The sequence below is a fragment of the Schistocerca cancellata genome, chromosome 7 (genome assembly GCF_023864275.1).
Source record: "Schistocerca cancellata isolate TAMUIC-IGC-003103 chromosome 7, iqSchCanc2.1, whole genome shotgun sequence".
NCBI lineage: Eukaryota > Metazoa > Arthropoda > Insecta > Orthoptera > Acrididae > Schistocerca > Schistocerca cancellata.
In genome coordinates, this window is record NC_064632.1 from 137,007,508 (window position 1) to 137,028,169 (window position 20,662).

General features: G+C 37.6%; 1 protein-coding gene across 2 annotated transcripts in view; it reads right to left on the bottom strand.

Moving 5' to 3' along the window:
- LOC126092444 (protein LTV1 homolog) overlaps window positions 1-15,157 on the bottom strand; it is a 50,550-nt gene extending 35,393 nt beyond the window's left edge. The window contains exons 1-5 of one of the 2 annotated variants that reach the window (XM_049908045.1): window positions 14,958-15,157; window positions 13,968-14,108; window positions 9,010-9,213; window positions 8,822-8,909; window positions 5,447-5,579 (exon numbers count right to left, since the gene is read on the bottom strand). In XM_049908045.1, coding sequence (XP_049764002.1) covers window positions 5,447-5,579; window positions 8,822-8,909; window positions 9,010-9,213; window positions 13,968-14,108; window positions 14,958-14,960 — 569 coding nt within the window. In that variant the 5' untranslated portion in view covers window positions 14,961-15,157. The remainder of the gene's footprint in view (window positions 1-5,446; window positions 5,580-8,821; window positions 8,910-9,009; window positions 9,214-13,967; window positions 14,109-14,957) is intronic. The other variant, XM_049908046.1, reaches the window with a different exon arrangement.
- Between the last annotated feature and the right edge of the window lie 5,505 nt (window positions 15,158-20,662).

A 20,662-nucleotide genomic window follows, 5' to 3' on the forward strand; every position in this document is an offset into this window, starting at 1 on the left:
ACTGGCTGATAAGTCAACATTTCTTGGAAGAGTGGACCATAAGAGAGAGTAAGTTATTGTTCACCATTGTCTGTACCCTTAACTTTCATTATTAATCAAGGAATTGTAGATCACTTCACAACAAATTAAATTGTCAGTTTCATTTTACCTTACAGAAGTTTATCGAACATTCAGCTTTCTGATGTCAGTATTCAGAAGAATATGAAGATGATAAAATCACTGCAGAGAAGCACCCATCAACACAGAATGAGGATACCGTTCTTGATTCTTTTCCAACCAGCAGTAAAAGGCAGAAACAAAATGGTAAAATTTATAACTTCTGGAAAATAGGTGCATCAAAAGATAAAATAATATTCAGAATTTCAAAGACACACCTGATGACAATGTCGATTTTTTTTCTTCAGAAGTATAACAATGTGATTTCATCAAAAAGGCAAAAATGATGCTACTGAAGATGATTTTTGATATGGGAAATCGTAACAAACAATCAGCATCCTCAGCATCCCCAACTATTAGTACTGAAACACATTTACTGTTGCAAAATGTGCATTTTGCTAATGATCATTCAACTAAATGTAACTGATTATTCACAAGCCGACAGAGTAATAAATTTCAGTTTATTGTTAATGGTTTCCATTGTTCAACAACAAAAGGATAAATAAACTACCGCACCTTCTCTCCTGCCTTCCGTCTAAATTGGAACACTTCGCTGTCCGCCACTCCCACCACATTATCCCTCCCCCTCCTTGCCCCAGCCTTCTCCTTACCCCCACCCAGTCACCACTCCCATCATGCACTGGTGCTGCTGCTTGCAGTGTAGTTTCAGCTCTCTCAGACTGCAGACGTGTGTGCAAGTTGTGTTTGCGTGAGTGTGTGTGTCTGCTGCTGACAAAGGCCTTAATGGCCAAAAGCTGTGATTGTGTGAATCTTTTTATTGTGCCTATCACGACTCAGCATCTCTGCTATATGGTGAGTAGCAACTTTCCTTCTCTGGTATTTTACAAGCAAGTAAATATGAAAACTCATTTTTCTAATATACTGCTATCAGCTGCAAGCCACAACTGCTTCATGTGAACTACTCATTAATGTGTTTGCCGCTAACTTCAGCTGCATTGCAATGGCCACAGTAGCCAGCAGTGTCATAGGAACCACGCTCTTAAGCTGCAAATGATCAGTGTGTAAATATACGAATCGTAAGACTGGCTTTTTTGAGCCTCAAATCAGGAGATGAAATGTTTGCAGGATAAGGTCACATTTTTCCTGTTAGACATTGATTTTAAATCACTTTTTCAGAATAGGGAGATACAAAGAATTAAAGTGCAATAAAAACAAAATGCTGAAAGAGGTCAGCTACGTGGATGAAACACTCTCAGTCTCCAAGCCTCATCAACAGAGATAAAATTCTCATGCTCTCAGCAGCTGTGATTACTACTAATCTCAGGAGTTATAACTTCTGACAGCTTGTATAGGCAACGTGTTTGCCTTACACGTGAGAAGCAGCAGTGTTCAAAATATTCCAGAAGCAAACGAAATCAACATGTGAACATGAAAATGATTTGTGCAGCCCTCCACATATATGATGACAACAGCAGGCATGGAGGGGCCAGAACCATAGTTAAAACATCTGCTCCCACCAACCTGTTTCCGTTTAGTGTCTGAACCCCACCTCCACAATGTGGAAAGTGTGTTGTCCTGTTCTGTGTTGAAGTTACCATGCTTTATTCAAATCTTTGCTGTTTTTTTGATAGTAGACCGCCAAGATGTAGTCACATGTGTCAAGATCCTTGTCTCCTCAGATAGTATTGTGTGAACACTCTTTGCGCCATGTTCTTACAAACCTGATTTGTCTAGTTCTCTTTGTTTTATATGGTGCTGTGTTCAGGATGGATCTAGCAACTTTGGGAATGGTTTGTTCTATGTAAATACTGCCATGTTCACATAAAAAAACAGCTACTCACCATATAGCAGAGATGCTGAGTCGCAGATAGGCACAACAAAAAGACTGTCAGCACGTAAACTTTCAACCAAAAAGACCTTCATCAGAATTAAACACACACACTGTCACACAAATGCAACTCACACACACACACATGACTAGTTTCTTGCTGCCGGGGTAGCTATCCTTTTCCTAAAATTGAAATTCAAATTTACTGTATGATGGATTTGAAGTGGAAAATATTATAGACAGGAGTGGAGAGGAAAGACAAACACTGCATACCATAAGGGCTGTTTTAACAAATAATTCGACTGTAAAGATGGAAAACAATTGCAGGTCATTTTAAAGCAAGGCAGATTTTTGTGTGTATTTACTAAAGCCATGAAAGAAGATAGAACAATCCTAATGGCTTAGACTTTTATATTACGAGGGTGGTTTGAAAAGTTCTCAGAACGGAATAGCAAAAAAGTACTTATGTCACTGATTTTTTTTATTTTTCAATGTAGTCTCCTTGTAGATTAATGCACTTGATCCAATGATGTTCCAGAGCCTTGATCCCATCTCAAAAACAGTTTCCTCCAGGCCTGCTAAATAGTTGTCAACTCCAGCTATCAATTTTTTGTTTGAAGTGAATCTTCGTCCACCACGAAAAATTTTCAGTTTTAGGAAGAGATGCAAGTCTGACAAAGCCATATCAGGTTAAGAAGGTAGTTGTGGCAAGAATTCATAGTGCGTGTAATCTTGCTGTGGCGACGGCACATGTGTGCGGGCGCGCATTGTCTTGATATCACTTTCTTCCTTGCTAAACCTGGCTTTTTTCATGTATCTTTTGCTGCTGTTTGTCCAGGAAGTTAGGCCGGTGGGGAGATAATCTACAAACAGAATTCCCTTCGCATCCCAGAACACTGATGCCATGACCTTTCTTGACGAAGGATGGTCTCTGCTTTCTTTGGTGGCAGAGAATCAGCATGTTTCCACTGCTTTGACTGTTGTTTTGTCTCTGGGGTATAGTAGTGCACCCACGTTTGATCTGTGCTCACAAACCGGGGCAAAAAATGTTCATTTCTCCTAAAATGGGCCAAACATTGTCCCAATATGTCCATTCTGATCCGTTTTTGATCCAGCATCAAGAATCGTGGCAACCATCTTGCACACTTTTTTTTTCATTTCTAATTCTTCTGTTAAATGTGATATATCCTTTCAGGTGACATCTGGCAAGTGTGTGCAATTTCACATACTTTCAATCGGCGATCCTCCGCGACCATTTTGTGCACTTTTGCAATGATTTGTGGTGTAGTCACACATCTTGGCCGACCACTGCGCAGATCATCATCTAAGCTCTCCCAACTAAATTTAAACTAATTTGTACACTTGGCAAAAGTTGAAGGATCAGAGTCTTCCAGTATATTCTGGAAATCGGCATGAATGTCCTTTGCTTTCATACCTTTATTTACAAAGTACTTAACCACTGCTCGAATCTGGATTTTTCCATCTTCGCAAATCACTATGCGGGAACAACAACAGAGCAATGTCACCGCCACAGCTTTCTTCCAAGAGCACTGACGTGGCATGTGTTTACAGGCAACAGTCAAATGACTATCAAGTGAACAACTCATTGCACTAGTGCTTATCTCTTGTGGTGATTCCAAGAACTTTTCAAAACACCCTCATAGCATCCCCTGCCAAGTGCACAGGAAACCATCTGCAATATCTTTTTTATTGCAGGTATCCTTAAACATCTCTCTTGAATGGTTCATTCTGGGCTAAGAATGCTGTTCTTCAAAACTTGTCACAGCCCTAGGTCTTAGAGTGTTTAAGACCATTCTCTTGTGCACAGCATAGTGGATTTTATTGGTCAGTTTCCTGTACACTGTACGACTGAGCTGACCATCTGCCTTGTGCTCAACAAGCACATTCAAGAATGTTAGCTTGCCCTCCCTCTCCAACTTGACTGTAAATTCATTGGCATGATCCATTAACTGCTGCGGTGCCAGTTCACAATGGCAACATAAAGAAGTCATCATCAATGTACCAGTGAAAAGAAGACAGTCATTGTGGCACGGGAATGATAGCTACTTCTTTTAAATGTTCCAAGGATAGATTCACCATGACTGGCCACAGTGGCAAGTCAATGAGTCCATTGCTGTACCATCCATCATTTCATAATATTACTGTGTTACAGGAAATACATTGTCAGTAGAGTATGACAAAACAATCTGATGATATCAGCTGCTAGCCACACGGCCAACAGATCCAACACATCTTGTTAAGGAAACTTCATAAGAAGTGACACCAAATCAAGACTGATCACGACAAGCAAGTCTACCATCAGCTTCTGAAGCATCTCCAGAAATTTATGCGAATTAACATGGTACTTGCAGTGTCCAACCTTGGAAACTAGTAACAATGTCTGATGTTTAGCCTATCTGTAAGCAGGTGAGATGACGGCACTAGCAATGGATCGGAGAAAAACTAGTCCATTATGAATTCACCTGAGCAATCCATATTGCCTGGGTAGTTAGGCAAAATGTGACATTAAGTTCTTAACTAGATTATCTAGCACATCCAACACCTCAAAAAGTACTCTTCCATATTAAGTACCACCATAGCATTTACTTAGTTGGTTGGGAAGATAGCCACAGCTCTCAACCCCAAGAAACAGGCAATGACACTGGCATTCCTCTGCACTAATGTTAGATTTTGTCTTCATTAGAAAATGGGTAGTATCCAACTTAACATCCTCTGCATTGTCCTGGGAGAGATGCCTTGTAGACTGTTCTATTCAGCTGTCTAATATTGGCAGCTATAGTGGGTTTGAAGAAAAGTTGAACTATTTGCTCAGTGCTGAAACAAAGCTGCTGATGTAATCCCAACTAGAAAGACTGACCCCTGTCCTGAACTCCTTACCACCCTCCGAAACGGCTTGTCTGTGACTTGATCATTCATCTTTGATATGTTGTTAAATCATCACCTGCCACTTACTGGGGTGCTATTGGCCTTCCATTACTATGTCAACCAATTCCTAATCAAATGGCAAAAAGGCTGAAGGCAAAATAGACAGTGATGTAGTAGGCTTTTAGCATTGGCCTCAACCTTATACCTGCTTTGATATACATTCCATCTCTTGATGGTGCAAGCTTAAATTCAGCACACCTCTACAACATTCTGGACACTGCTGCTTCAGGTATCAAGGCAAAAACCTAGCATATCTCAGTAGTCAGGAGTTTAACTCCTGATGGCTGTGACAACTGTCAAAAACTCAAACATTTAATCTAAACTGATGCAACTTGAAAACTAAGTATATTTTGCCCAGTTAAACCACCATGAGGTCACAAGTCAGCTAAGGTTTTCATTAGATTTAGGTGTGTTCCTAAGTATCAGGGTTTCCATAACAATAAGTACATTAGGCTTCCTTGGATTGAAGCTGGAAGGTAGCAGAGACGGTCACTGTTTAAAACTGAATAAATTTTCAACTACCACATACTACCCAATATGACTATACGAACTCACTTGTCTTCCTCATTAGAATCTACTGCATTTGCAATTTCAACAAAATTGTCTTCCAGTTGATTTTCAGGGTCATCAAAATCAAAATCATCATCCATTGCAGCAACAACATCAGGATCAAGTTCTAATCGAAGACCTGAAACATTCATTCTATTAGAAATTGTGGGAACTTCTTAATACCTTAAATTCACAATCATGATTAATCATTCCTGGCACTCTCCTATACATTAACAGCATACATAAACATGCAATTTATTACAAATATGGATAATGAAACCATGCAGACATCAACGGTATGCTAGGATCACAAATGATGGCGGTAGAGTTCAGGCTAGTAAATTTTTATTTCGTTTGTTGCTTGTTGTCATGGCTGATGGAGATGATAAGCGATAAATTATACTCAAAGTGAGAGACATACTTTGCAAGATACACACTTTCATCAAGCGCATAGCATGTGTATGCGCATACCACAACTGTTCCTTGGAACTGGCAACAATGCAATTACCATCTGTTTCTCAACCTGTGTGAACTGCCATCATTTGTGAATCACACTATAGTCACAGTGAGTAGAAGAGGAAGTGTGCTGACTCCCTGTGAATTAACACAGGCAGCATAGAAAAGGTGGCGAGCCCGCACACTATGAGCAGCATTGTCACTTGAGACTCAAGTTCATATGTGATCAGAAAGCGTTTGTTGCTTCTGTCTCCACTTATTTTGTGAGTTTGTTTACGGTGTTGTGAGTGAACATGAAGTGTTGAAGGTTGTAATGATTTAGAGATGTTACAGTTACTGGTATGTATAGAAGAGAAAGAACAAAAAATGTCCCAAGTGTTTTGTTCCAGCATACTGATCTGGCCACAGCAAAACTAAAGGTAAATATTTCTTAGGCCTCTAAAAACCAAAGTAGGATTTCAAAATGGGTGAAAGCAATTCCTCAGAAAGACAATCTGACTAATACTTGTTTTGTGTGTGATTCACATTTCAGCAAGGAACAACAAAAGCAGAATGAAATTTTCACCCTGCAGTGGAGCGTGCGCTGATATGAAACTTACTGGCAGATTAAAACTGTGTGCCAGACCGAGACTCGAACTTGGGACCTTTGCCTTTCGCAGGCAATTGTATTAGCAACCCAGTTACCCAAGCACAACCCACGATCTGCAGGAGAGATTCTGTGAAGTTTGGAAGGAAGGAGACGGGGTACTAGCAGAATTAAAGCTGTGGGCATGAGTCGTGAGACATGCTTGGTTAGCTCAGTCTGTAGAGCACTTGCCCGTGAAAGGCAAAGATCCCGATTTTGCGCCAGTCCAACACACAGTTTTAATCTGCCAGGAAGTTTCAACAAAAGCAGACTTGTTTGTCACCATAAACATGGTTTAGTGATTCCTCAAGTATTTCCCAATTTACTGAAATATCTGTCGAAAATATGACGCAAAGAAAATCACCAGTAACACACTCACAAAAGGGACACTGGGAAAAGACGACGGTAAACAAGACACAGTTATGTTGTCTGCTAGTGTTGCTTCTGTTGATTAAAATGCAGGGAACAGATCGGTACTGAATGAAATAGTAATTACATTAAAACACTACTGAAGTGCTAGAAACTGGAAATTGTGCAATTACATGATTAATTAAGAACAGCAAATGCCGAAATGAACCTCCTGTGAAACAACTCAGTCAAATGTCCTAAGGCATTTTAAACTCAGTAAGGAACAGAAAATCATAGTTGTCACCATGTTAAAGAAATACCACTTTAAAAGCAACAAGAGAATGTTTTTGTGGTACAGCAATGACTTTATTCTGGATAGCATGTCCTTGAATATTAGTAGCCCAAAGGATACAGACATTGTCTGCAGCACAGATTGTCACCACAACCTTCTGAAACACATTTCTGAAATTTAGTAAATGATCTCAAATGCTCATGTGGAATTAACACAGAAGCTGTAGAACAATTAAGAATTATGTATGGGAAGAAGAAGACTAAAACAAAGGTGTGCTGTTTTTTGATGAAGTTAGGCCCAAAAAAAAGCTACATTTCAATAACGCTTTGGTGAAAATTGGTTTTGTCAATTTATGAGAATATACTCCAGACGACTGTAGTAATAACCTAGCAGGTTGTGCTCTGGTGTTCATGTTTGATGCTCTGCTGCATGACTGTATTTACCCTATTGCTGTGTGTGTGAGTTGCAATGTCACTATTGGTGATGTCTAACGTGTATTGATTCAAGTTATTACCTAGTTAAAGCAAGCCGAAATAAGACTTTTTGCATTCGCTTCTTTTGGCAGACAACTGAATAAAAAGGTCTGACACTGTCTATGAATTACTGGCATAAAAAAAGTTGCTTGCTCTATATCAAATGCAGTTGACGAAGCCAGAAGAATTTAGGCATTTTCAGGCACTATTCGTACCATAAATTACGTAAGAAATACTTGACATGATAAAACTGGTGTACTTTTTAACAATGACATCATCAACTACAATTTTTATCAATAGGATACTTGCCCACAATTCGCTGGATTGGAGGATTGCCACAAATTAGCTTCCACTCACTTGGATTCGACACCAGTTTAGCGAATGATCATAAATTTAACCCTGCATTACCTCAGTAGCCAAGAGCATTAAATTCTTGAGGGAATTTAAAGCAATATGATTTGAAGACAGCAAATCAATGGAATTACTCGTCAGATAGATAAACAACTTAGTAGAGGCACATTTATTTTTATAATGATGCTTTGTACAAAAATGCAAAGACTCGCACAACATTAATGAAACGGAGAAGCATTCACGCTAATAAAATTAACAGCTCTGCTTTCAAAAGAACTCTCCAACCTTCTCTGGCAGTACCTTAGAAATACATAAATACTTATGGAAAAGACGCCTCAGTTCTCTCCCAACATAACATATACATCATTTTGGTATCATAAGGGTCTCTGAGTTGCAATGATCAGTAATAGACTTCATAGGCTTTGACAAGCTACAATTTGTGTACATTCTTGTAAAACTTTCATTATCTCTCTATGGAAACTGTGAACATAAATGTGAATTTTTGTCGGCATCATACATAAAGTAAATGCGGATGTTAGCTCGATATTTGCAACAAAAGAACTGAGACAGAGTTTTGGAAAAGCAAACATAATTAAGAAAACCCTGTGTATTCCAAATAATTTCACAGAGGCTCAATACGATCCACAATGTAAGTCTGTCTGCTGCTTTTGCTGTTGTAACATGTACTTCACAAGCAGAGAAACTGACATCTCACGATGGAACTGCTGAACTAGGGGAGTCAGCATACTTTCTCTTTTACTCGCTATGCAGAGCTATTACATAACAGGTTAAGGATTTATATTCCACTGTGTGGACAGGCATTCATCAGGCTTTACCTGACTGTGGAGCAGCTTTATTGAGCATTCCAATTTCCTCTTCAATTTCAGATGCAAAAACGGATGATGGAAGGTAAATTTTTGTGACCTGTATGAAGCATGTTACAATAATAAATGAGAAGGAAGGATATAATGAATACAAAATCACTGTTTTTAAAGACAAAAATGATAACACATTAGAAATTTACTTGTGAGAGACTTTCTTCCAAATTTTCATTCTGTTTTTGACTGGAAGGGTGTTTCTCTTCCTTAGTTTTTTTCTTTTCACTAACAGGCTCCCAGACACATTCAGCACTGCTGACTTCCTTGAGATGCTGAAGGTAGTCATAGTCATCATCAAAGAAAATTCCATATTTTCTCTGTTCTTCTTTCCGTTTTTCAGTTTCTTCCTGCTGGACATAACAACTCACTAATTAAGGAACAGATAAAGGCTCTATAAGTTAAAATATTAAACAATGCATATTGGCTTAAAAAAAAAGAATGTAGTTGAAGGAAAAAAAAAGTGTTTTCACAACACAGATGAAGACAATGAAGATGGGTAAAAGGAGAACTCACAATCCTAGACGCAAAGTTATAAAATGATACCCACACAATTGTGTACACATAAGTATGGAACATGAGGAAAAAATAAGGGAAGAAATTACACAGTTAATGGTGCAGCACATCACAGCAAGGAGAGTAATGGAAATAAGAAGTGTGAGGAAAGATTACCGTCAACTGGGATGATTCTGACCCCCTGGAGATAACACTGACCCCAGAATCAATTTCACCCTTTTCTTTCTATTTCTGGATGAATTTATATACCTTCTTGAAAATTAAAGTTATTATATAACACAATGGAATTTGCTGATTTGAATTCATGCCCTTTAAAATAAATTTTAATAAATATTATAGTTCAAGACATTTTTTAAGCAAGCCTATATATCCGCATATAAATTCAACTGGAAAAACTTTCCTGGCCCAGAAGACACTGTTAATCCTATCATCAGGTTATTACACAAATTCACACATTTTAATGAAGGTGCCTGTTGTTAAAAGTACAAACAATTTTAACAATTAAAAATTCATATTTCCTTTAAAAAGGCTAACTTTTTCCCCTGAGGGGCAATACTGACCCCCTCAATATCACCAAATTTCCATTAATCCACATGTTTTCGCCTAAATATGGTGTGAAACAAAAGTGAAACTTATAATCCTTTTTTTACAATGTAAGAGTGGGCAACAATGAATTTAAATTCATAGTTAGTCTAGGTCAGTCTCTGTTGTTACAAATGTTCTGTTTGCTGCAGTAGTTTTAGATTGAGATTTGTGTTTTGTTTTAACTGTAAAGAATGGCGACAGTATGCTATATCTTTATTAGACAGTGAAGTTAGAGAATAAACTGCCAGTTTGAATAGAAAAAGCAAAACCATAACTAAATTAAAATGCATACTGAAATGCTTAGAACTTAACAAAGTTCTACACATGCAAGATGGTAACTAGATGTGGACAAGAAAAATGAAAGAAAAACAGACGCTGTAGCTGAATCTCTGGTTTCTATTTTAAAGTCTTTATGCGAAAAGAAAAAATCCAATAGTCCTTTCAAATACAAAAAGAAATAAAATTGATGTGAGCCCTGCTTTGGCTGTTCATACATTGAGCATTGATTAAAAATAGTTCAAAATGTCATCAAATGAAAATGTGTCTACAGTACACAAAAAGTTCAAATTGTCTGCCAGTACAAATGAAACTAACTATCCTCGGCCTAGTTGTTCCAAGTCATCCACAGCTAATGAAGAACTCTCGAAGGCCAAGCAAAATCTCTTCCAAAGTCTGATAATTCTTCATCAGATGAACTTGATTTAATGAAATTTGCAGAGACCCTGGCAACTGATGAAAGTAATTTTGATCCTTCAGACAATCCTGTTGTTGAAGATATGCTGCTCACTAAGTGTGAGTGTCAAGATCCTTTACCAAATCACTTTGCTATGCTGAAAGTAGTTGGAGGTAAAAGGGGGAAGCAAACTTTTCACTATGTTCGTATAATTCAAAAAGTTGCAACAAAGAACTCAATGAAAACTACATCCACTCCAAAAAAACATGTTGTATTCACTGCCCCATTGTGTTATGTGATTGGTAAGCTGCCTCCACCAGAGATACAGGCTGTTGGTTATACAATTCTGTATAAATTTCCTGAGAGAATTTTAGAAAAAAGAATTTTAATGTTTTCAGCCAGTAAAAGTTTTTTTGTAGTGTGTTTTAAATAAAGAACTGATGATAATACTCATAGAAATGTGTGTTTCACCGATACCTAGCTTACCAACATTTTACAAAACATATTGTTTTCAATCGGATCATTGAGATCCCTTTACAGATGTCATACTAATAATGCACTACACAAACATTTATCCCACGAACATTTTGCACATTTTTATAATGAAACGGATTTGAGGGGTCAATGTAATCCCAGGTCACAAGGTAATGCTGACACCTTTCAATTATTTTTTCTACTAACCTATAAAAATACATCATACACAGTGCACTATGGGTGTTTGTATAGAAATAATGTACACTAATAAGAATCAACATGAACAGAAATTGATATTTGCAAGGGATATTCTACAAAATTTTCAAAAAAGGGGTCAATCTTATGCCAGATGATAGTAATGAATAGTGGTGTACTGAACTGTAAAAAGAGGATGGAGGATGAGGAAAAGGGATAAAATAAAACACCACAAATCAGAGATAAAAGAAAAGAGGTACTGTAAAATGGTAGAAGAGAAAGAACGTTACGCAAAGACAAGATGCATGGTCATGACCAGAGGAGAATAAAGAGGAAAAAAAAGGGTAGCAAAACATATCGTAAATTGTGAACGAGGGCAGAAAGTTACAAGATAAAAATGTAGATGAGAAGAGTCAGACATTAGAGCTGGATCCAAGCTGCAGGAGAACAGAATGTGATGGGAGAGAGAAAAGAAGTATTACAGACCTTACAGCCTCTTCCTCCTGTTGTTGTTTATTTCACTCAAATTCTGGTTGGCAATGAACATGTCCTATCACAATCTACCCAACCTTGCAACCAGCACTCGAGGCTCCTCAATGTTCCACATTGCGCCTGTCACCCAGTCCTCTATTTTACCCAATTTTGCCCCACATTACAGTCTTCAGCATGCTATCCTTCACAGGTACAGTCAGTTTATGTACTTACCTTCATTCTATGATGCTGAGATAAAAAACAAAACCTTCTTTCTTGTTGGGAAAAATGTATTTCTAAAGGAAGAAAATATGTAGAAAAATAAATTGTCAGATTATCCTCCATTCATAGGCTGTTGCACACTTGACCGTTATTTTGATTTGTAAATAATAATAAATTCCATGAACCGTGTACAAAACCAGACCAACAGGCATTACATATGTTGACCAAAAAAAGGATACTGCATTGACAATGGCTAGTTGCTAGCCTAAATTTAGATCTGCCAATAAATATTCCAAAGGACGACTGACAGCTGAAATCTATTATTTACAAATCAAAATAAATTGTATATTTGCCTTTTATTTTTTGAATAAATAATTTTCTTAAAATAAAATCTCATTTATATTTGTTTTACCCTTGTACTTCAAGGAAAGATCCATTGTGGAAAAAAAGGCAACCAAATCACAGCACCTATTTGTGCTCTACAAAAGCACAGGCTAAACTAATTTCAAAACACACTTAATCCACTAATAAAGGCCAAACCACCACATAATCAAATTGTAACACCATTACATCAGGGCTCAAAGTAGACAGTTGGTACCCAATTATTTGCATGTATAATTTCATGGTGAGGTTTTATTCCCACAAAAAGGTCCCTGTTGTTTGGGCATCAGTCACAGTTCTTTGAATACTGTATAGTATTCAAAGAACTGTGACTGACATTCCATTGAGAATGGCTAGCTACTGGCCAAAATCTGGATTTGCGTAATAAAATCTAAAAAAGGACGACTGATTGCTGCACTCTATCATTTATAAGTCACATAACAGTCGCTGAGTGCACCCACTTTCTGAATGGAACATAATCTGATATATATATATATATTTTTTTTTTGTCGAGTTGTAATTTTTTGTGTACAGAATGTGTTTTAATTTACTAAGGGATGTTTAAGTTTTGAATTTTTGAGATGCTGTGATTTTGTTTTTCATAGTTGTAGGTATTGGTTTTCTTGTATCAATAGTTATGGTTGACCTATTAGGTCAAGGGAAATGACCGATTCCTATCTTCATAGTTTTATATGTAGGTATTAGTGTTTTGGTATCGTCAGCTGTGGTCAAAGGAAATGTCTGATTCCAATAGTGGCAGTTTTTGCTGTAGACATTGGTGTTCTGGTACCGTCGGCTGCGGCTGATCTATATAGGTCAAGGGAAGTGTCTGATTCCCGTAGATTTTTGAAACTTTTTTCTTTGTTCATCATTTTGTATGTTTTGGGATTGTGGTGTGTTTTATTTTACTGGTATATTTAGCCTGTCCCCTCCCTAAAACCCGCAATTTCCCACGGTTGTCCCATTATTTTGATTGTATTTTTGGAGGGCGGTGTTATTGTCTTATTTATACGTATTTCCATGTTTGTTGCCGTGTTTATGTAGTGACATCATAGGCGCCTTATTGGAGACACTTAGAATAGCCATTTCTGCCATACTGATGACGTCATGGGTCAAAGCAGACGGGTGGAATAAAACTCTTCCGTAATCCCCAGATTTGTATAATCTTGTACACAGAGGTTTAACTTGGCTGCAAAATCATTTGCCACTGGGAATTGATGAAAACTGTGCCATGAAATGGCTTGGCCAGGAATTGTCTTATTATGTAGAAATGCACTGAACACACAGTAGCTTCCTCTAGAAAATATACAACATCAGAATCAATTTTACACTCTGCAGCAGTGTGTGCTGATATGAAACTTTTTGGCAGACCGAGAAACAGTTTGCCAGACCGAGACTCAAACTTGGGACCTTTGCCTTTAGTGGACAAGTGCTTTACTAGCTACCCAAGCGTGACTCATAATCCGTCCTCACAGCTTTCCTTCTGCCAGTACAAAAATTACACTTTTCACAAAAAGCAACTAAAACCATCTGTTGAAAGAGAAACATTGTGGCCATAATTTTCAACTGTTAATGTCAGACAGCTCTTACCTTAGGCCTCTTCTCAGCAGCTGGTACGAGAACATGCTGTGGGGCAGTTTCATCTGCTATAAGCGGATCTTGCTGACTTCTGTGTACAAGATGGAAGGTCACAGCATTCTTACGATCAATGAACTTCTTCTTTGCTTTTGGCTGAAAAATATAAATTTCATTATCAGCAACTGACACTCTGTGGAGTTCCAGATGTCTAATATGTGGTGAAACAGTATTCAAAGGTTGGCTTTATTGTGATTCAATGACTGTATTACATCAAAAAATAAATTAATACACCATTTACTGCTTTCGTGTGAATGTCACTGATAAAGAAATCCATCTTGAAATACATTACATATAGTAACTGGGATACAATGCATTGTATGTTTACTCAACAGTTCCAAAAGGTTTTTAATTAAAACATTAATTCTACATCTTTCAATTATCTAACTCTAATGTTCAGAAATAAGAACAATGAGCTTTTTATTCAAATAAGGAGATAACAAAAGGGGGGGACTAGTTTTCGTAGACGCAAGATGTAGGTATCGTACAGTTATATAGTATTAGTTTTTGTCAAAAACCGTTTCTACATTTACAGAATTTCTCAACAAAAAGTCTAACACACGTCGGATCTACACAAACAATATTGTGTGAGGTATATATTTCGAAAATCATACTACAAACAAGCATCTTAATCTGACTGATTCATAACATTAAACTTTACCTGATCAACCAACGTTTACGGTATTCATTTTTAATAATAAAACAGATGTAAATCATAGCAAGGTTACCAGGTTGTGCAGAATAAATGATGGGAAGGGTTTTAGGTAAGTTATACAATGACCATGCTGTATTGGCTAAATGTGGATCACAATATGTACGTTGCTGCAATCTATGCATACCTTTCTGTCATTAGAAGAAGAAAAATATATACACACTGCACCAAGGAGGAATTCTACAATCAAATGAAAGGATAATAATTCTGATGTAACACACAACTATATTTACCATGGTTGACAACAATCGTTACCCTTCCTGGATTGCTACTCTCACATCACCCACTAATAACAATATTAGTATAACTTCATATACTATGTAAACAAGACACCATGTGTTTCAGCGTTGTAAACACAATACCACACAGACAGACATATACACAAAGCGGAATACCACTAGAATCTCGACTGTGGCGAAAGTCTCTGATGTGAAAGTTGTTGCTTTCGATAACTGGAGCGACACTAGCGCTGAAAGCAGTTACAAAGTAGATAGTGACTTGTGCCGTAAGGATAATGTATATGTTATTTATTTTTCTACTAACTAACTAAATAATTGTTATATTTTTATGTTCTGTGTATTAGTAAATCACCAAAGGACAAGAATGATCTGAAATAAATGTAAAGATATCAAGGCTCACTGAGTCAATGGCGTTAAGTTAAAACTTATTCATAAAGAAATACTTTCGAATATGCATGTATTTCCATTTACTCCACTGATAGCAAGAGAATATAAATACATACTTCATGCATGAGAAGCGTGGGCCTATACTTCTCTTGTTGTTTGTTCTTATTATGATACGCATTTTCCTTGACGCACAAAATTGTTTTTGTGGAGTCTAATGATTTGAGTATTCTTACGCTTTACTTGACTATCTGATACTTGAATGTTATTGTATATCTAATCAGTTTTGCTTCAAAAACGAATATATTGAAGAGTCTTTCTGTTTGTGGCTCAAATGTAGCATCAATAATTATCGAACTAGTTTATTCTCTGTTGAGCAAACTGTTTTATAGGTTTTTGACATTTTATTGTGACGTCTGTCGCGGTTTTCCCTTCAGCCACAGGTTTCGTCCCTTATTTAGTACGTTAAATAATGTAGGTATTACATTCCATGCAGTTTTTCTACATTCTTCTGCAGTTTACTATCCATTTTCTGTTCTTATAATAAACGATTATCTTCAGTAACTAACTGTATATCACAAGAGAATCGTAAATAACCCATCCTGCAATCTACTGTTTCATACCTTCTAGGTTCCTTAGGAAAATAAAGAATGAAAAATGTGGTGTCATATTTAGTTACTGTCAATTTTTATCATACAACACTTGCTCCCTACAAAAAAAAACTATGTTACAAATCAATATAAACGAGAGTATTCGCGTTCATCTGAAGTCGTACTCCAAAATATCACTTGCTGGCCACCTGGCGCGCTATCTTGTGGGTAACAAGAACCTAGGCGTAGTGTTGCGACTGTTATGTTAGACTGGGTATACACCGTGCACACTAGTAGCATGGCCACCTGTATTTTTAGTCGGGTTTCCACAGACAGAAATTTCATCTATCATTTCATTCAGTGGACTCAATGTGCCAATAACGCAAAGACTTGTAATAATATTTCACAAACTTGGAGGTGCAGAAGTATTTAGTAATGTAATCAATTGGAGTGGAGAATCAGAAACACCTGAGAGGCTTTATGGTGGAGGCTAGTTAGCTTAATGAGTCTATTATTGAAGGATGATCTATGCAATATGAATGTTTAGTAGTTTTTGTCTGTGTATGAAATATTTTGAAAATCGGGCGAACTGTTTTCTATTGTATAGCCTTGGCAGTATTGACGTAGGAAATGTTCTTGTTAAAGGTGTTTCAGATGTAGAAATTGCCAGTAAGGTGCAAACTGTGTTGCAGGAATTCATGATTATTGATTATGAATACTACTTTAGTACTGTACAACAGTGAGAGTTGAAATAAAAACTGTCTATGCTATCTGATTGCCATTGATGTTTTTGTTGATAAATGAAAAGCAGAGAAAATTGTACCTGCTAATGACAATGAGTTGAAAAAGGTGAAGCAAACAGTCAATGCACTTTTTTATGGTGAGAATCATTACAAAGTGGATGGCAATGTGTTTCTTTGATACTATTTGCAAACTTACGAATGTCTCAGAAGTGAGATTTTAAGCTGTACATACAGCAAATGAGACATTCTATATTAAAGTATTTAAACAAATAAATTTTACTGGTTTCGATTTTAGTAAAATTTGCTATAAATTACACATATGAGACGCCTAATATTTGGTATGAGAGTTGAAGAATGTTGTGATAACATCGATCTTTCCATAATTTTCTGGGTTAGCAGGATATGAGACATTCAAACTCAGGGAGAATAATACTGAAATGTAATCTGCGAAAAGGATTTGCAGGTTAAATAGAAACCTCTAATCCTTAGCTTCTCGGCTGATTTTTCACTCCCATAATATAGAAGAAAACGTTATAGACATTTGTAGGTAATGATACACTCAAGAAAATTTTCATTATTATCCCTGTAACTTGGAACATTTCGTGACATGGTCTTTTGATAATGCTTTATGTTGCAGTACACAAATTGCAAACTATATTTTTACATTTTTCAAATGAGCGCTGTCTTAAGATAAAGAAACATACAATGATAAAACCACACGAACTGTAAGCGCTTCCTGTTGCCACCAGAAAGTGTTATGAGTTACAGATCTGAGGCCAACCTCTTGCACCTGATCAACACCAAGACTGATCCTGGATACAAGTGGTGGATCTGCTCTCATTCTGCTCTGAGAATCGTTCTTTTATGTAGGTGGAAAGTTAGCATAATGCCAAAATAATGGGTTTAGTCTTCAACTAAATAATGATTACATTCAACAGTGGCAAAATGTTCTTAAACAATGCAATATGGATACCATTCTAGCATTCAACATCTCCTTATAATCACTTATTTGTAACAGAGGAACACACCATTGTATGAAGTGATGAAATGGAAGTGTGGACTTGCTGAGGTTCATGTTAATGCAGAACAGTCAACACTGCAAAAGTATTTTTTATTTATTCCAGTAGAGTGATAATAAATTTTTGCTTTAGTCTTGTGTAAATATTCCTGTGAAATGGAAAATTATTTGTGACTTTAGAGAATTAAAACTACTCTTCTCTCCCATTAAAATCCTATATAAACATAACAGTGTTCAAATTGACGCTTTCCTTGAGCAATGATTTTTCTGCACAGTAGCACAAAGTTTGGGTACAAAATAAGTACCACATTGGTAAGAAAATAGTTTACTTACGACACCTGTGACCTAACAGAACCTTGACTAACTCTGAACACAAAAACAAAGCTGAACTACTGAAACAAAAACCTTACTTTCTGCTACCTTCAGTTTATTGTGGACAACACAAAAATTTAGAAGTGGTGCTCTTCAGAATGCGATATGTATATTGTAGTGACTCCAGTTGCCAAATATTTCAGTTCAGTGCGAGCTGGCTCAGCATCTCGCATACCTGTATGAGACTAGTGTACAGAGCCTTGGCTCAAAAGATTTAAAAAAGTCGTCCTCATCATGTAACTCTCTGATTAGCTTATTTGATGTCCCATACGATTCCTATGACATTCCCACCTGTGTATGCAACATACATGGGTCCATTTTTCCTTCATCAATGTCATTATAAGCTCTTCGGCTAAAAGTTGCACAACTTCCATATGAATAATTTCACTTGTCGCATCTTGAAAGTTATGTAAGTAGCATTTCTAATTCAGCTTGTGGAAATGCTGATATGCATGTAAGGGTAGTGGTGGGAGAATGCTTACTTAAGAAATTTGTGCCTGTGGAAAGACGCCTTTAGAGGCCAGAGAGTTGAAATGTGGCAATACATGGATGTGGCTGTTAAAAGTCCAGCCAATGAAGGAAAATTAGGGGGAAAAATCGGTGTTATTACAAATTTTTGTACATGACATGAAGGAGTGTCATGAACAGAATATTACACTCATCAAAAAAAGTTTTGCATCATCCTGGTTCCCAGAACTCCGGAAAATAGACGTTGACTGTGGATATTGTATCATAGACCAGTCCCTTTGACTGTTCAGGGATTTCGCTAAACCCACCAAAGATTTAAACAACCACTCATGAGCAGCGCCTACTAGATGGAGGGGTCCGACAACTGATCAGTTCCAGTCATTCCACCAGGAAGGAGATACACAGTTCGTGTTGTCTGTAGTTCAATCATGCCTAGACGGTTATTGCCAGGTTCGGTCACGTCCGCATTGTTACTTTGCGACAGGAAGGGCTCTCAACAAGGGAAGTGTCCAGGTGTCTTGGAGTGAACCAAAGCATTGTTGTTTGGACATGGAGGAGATACAGAGAGACAGGAACTGTCAATGACATGCCTCGCTCAGGCTGTCCAAGGGCTACTACTGCAATGGATGACCGCTACTTACGGATTATGGCTCGAAGGAACGCTGACAGCAACGCCACCATGTTGAATAATGCTTTCTGTGCAGCCACAGGACGACGTGTTATGACTCAAACTGTGTACAATAGGCTGCATGATGCGCCACTTCACTCCCAAGTCTATGGTGAGGTCTATCTTTGCAACCACGACATCCTACAGCGCGGTACAGATGAGCCCGACAACATGCCGAATGGCCTGCTCAGCAATGGAATCACGTTCTCTTCACCGATGAGTGTCGCATATGCTTTCAACCACACAATTCTCTGAGACCTGTTTCGAGGCAACCTGGTCAACTGAACGCCTTAGACACACTCTCCAGCGACTGCAGCAAGGTGGAGATCCCTAATGTTCTGGGGCAGCATTATTTGGGGCCGACGTACGCTGCTGGCGGTCATGGAAGGCGCTGTAACGGCATCTATCCTCCAACCGATAGTGCAACCATATCGGCAGCATATTGGCGAGGCATTCGTCTTCATGGACGATAATTCGCGCCCCCATCGTGCACGTCTTGTGAATGACTTCCTTCAGGATAACGACATGAACCCTTTCGACAAGCCTAGGATAGACAGAAAAGGTCTGTTTATGGACGACATGACCCACCAACCACTTTGAGGTATCTACGCCGAATCGCCGTTGAGGAGTGGGACAATTTGGATCAACAGTGCCTTGATGAACTTGTGGATTGTATGCCATGATGAATACAGGCATGCATCAATACAAGAGGACGTGCTACTGGGTATTAGAGGTACCGATGTGTACAGCAGTCTAGACCACCACCTCTCAAGGACTCATTGCGTGGTGGTACAAAATGTAATGTGTGTTTTTAATGAGCAATAAAAAGAGCCGAAATGATGTCTATGTTGATCTCTATTCCAATTTTTTGTACAGGTTCCGGAACTCTCAGAACCGAGGTGATGCAAAACTTTTTTTGATTCGTGTGCAAATGATGACCATTGTGGTGTGAACATACTATTCGTAATTGTCTTCCTCTAGTAAAATATTCTCTAACTATGTCTAGATTTTCAATTAATGAAATCATCAAAAACTACAACTGAATTATCTTCACATTCTTCTGAAATAATAACTTCATCATTATTTTCAACAAAACTACCATTTTTCATTGATTTTGTCCTCAATTGTATTTATGAATTCTTGTTGTTTTGGTTGATCTAAACCTTTTGAATAAACATACAAATGTTAAAGTTTTTCCAGTTTCATCATCCAGGTACTAAAACATAATTGTCAATCATTAATGTTGTTTTCCCATATCTATTCAGTCCAATATTTCAACTGAATAGAATTTGGAAAAAGGCAATAGAAACCTCTGTATTGAAGACAAATAATGTGTATACACAGGACATGTGGTCTGTAATTTAAAAGTGTCATGATGATCTCTCTATTGGCAAAAGATTCTAGACTAGTCCTGCATTAGGATCTCTGTGAGGGGACTGCCAAGGGGAAGGTGAGCA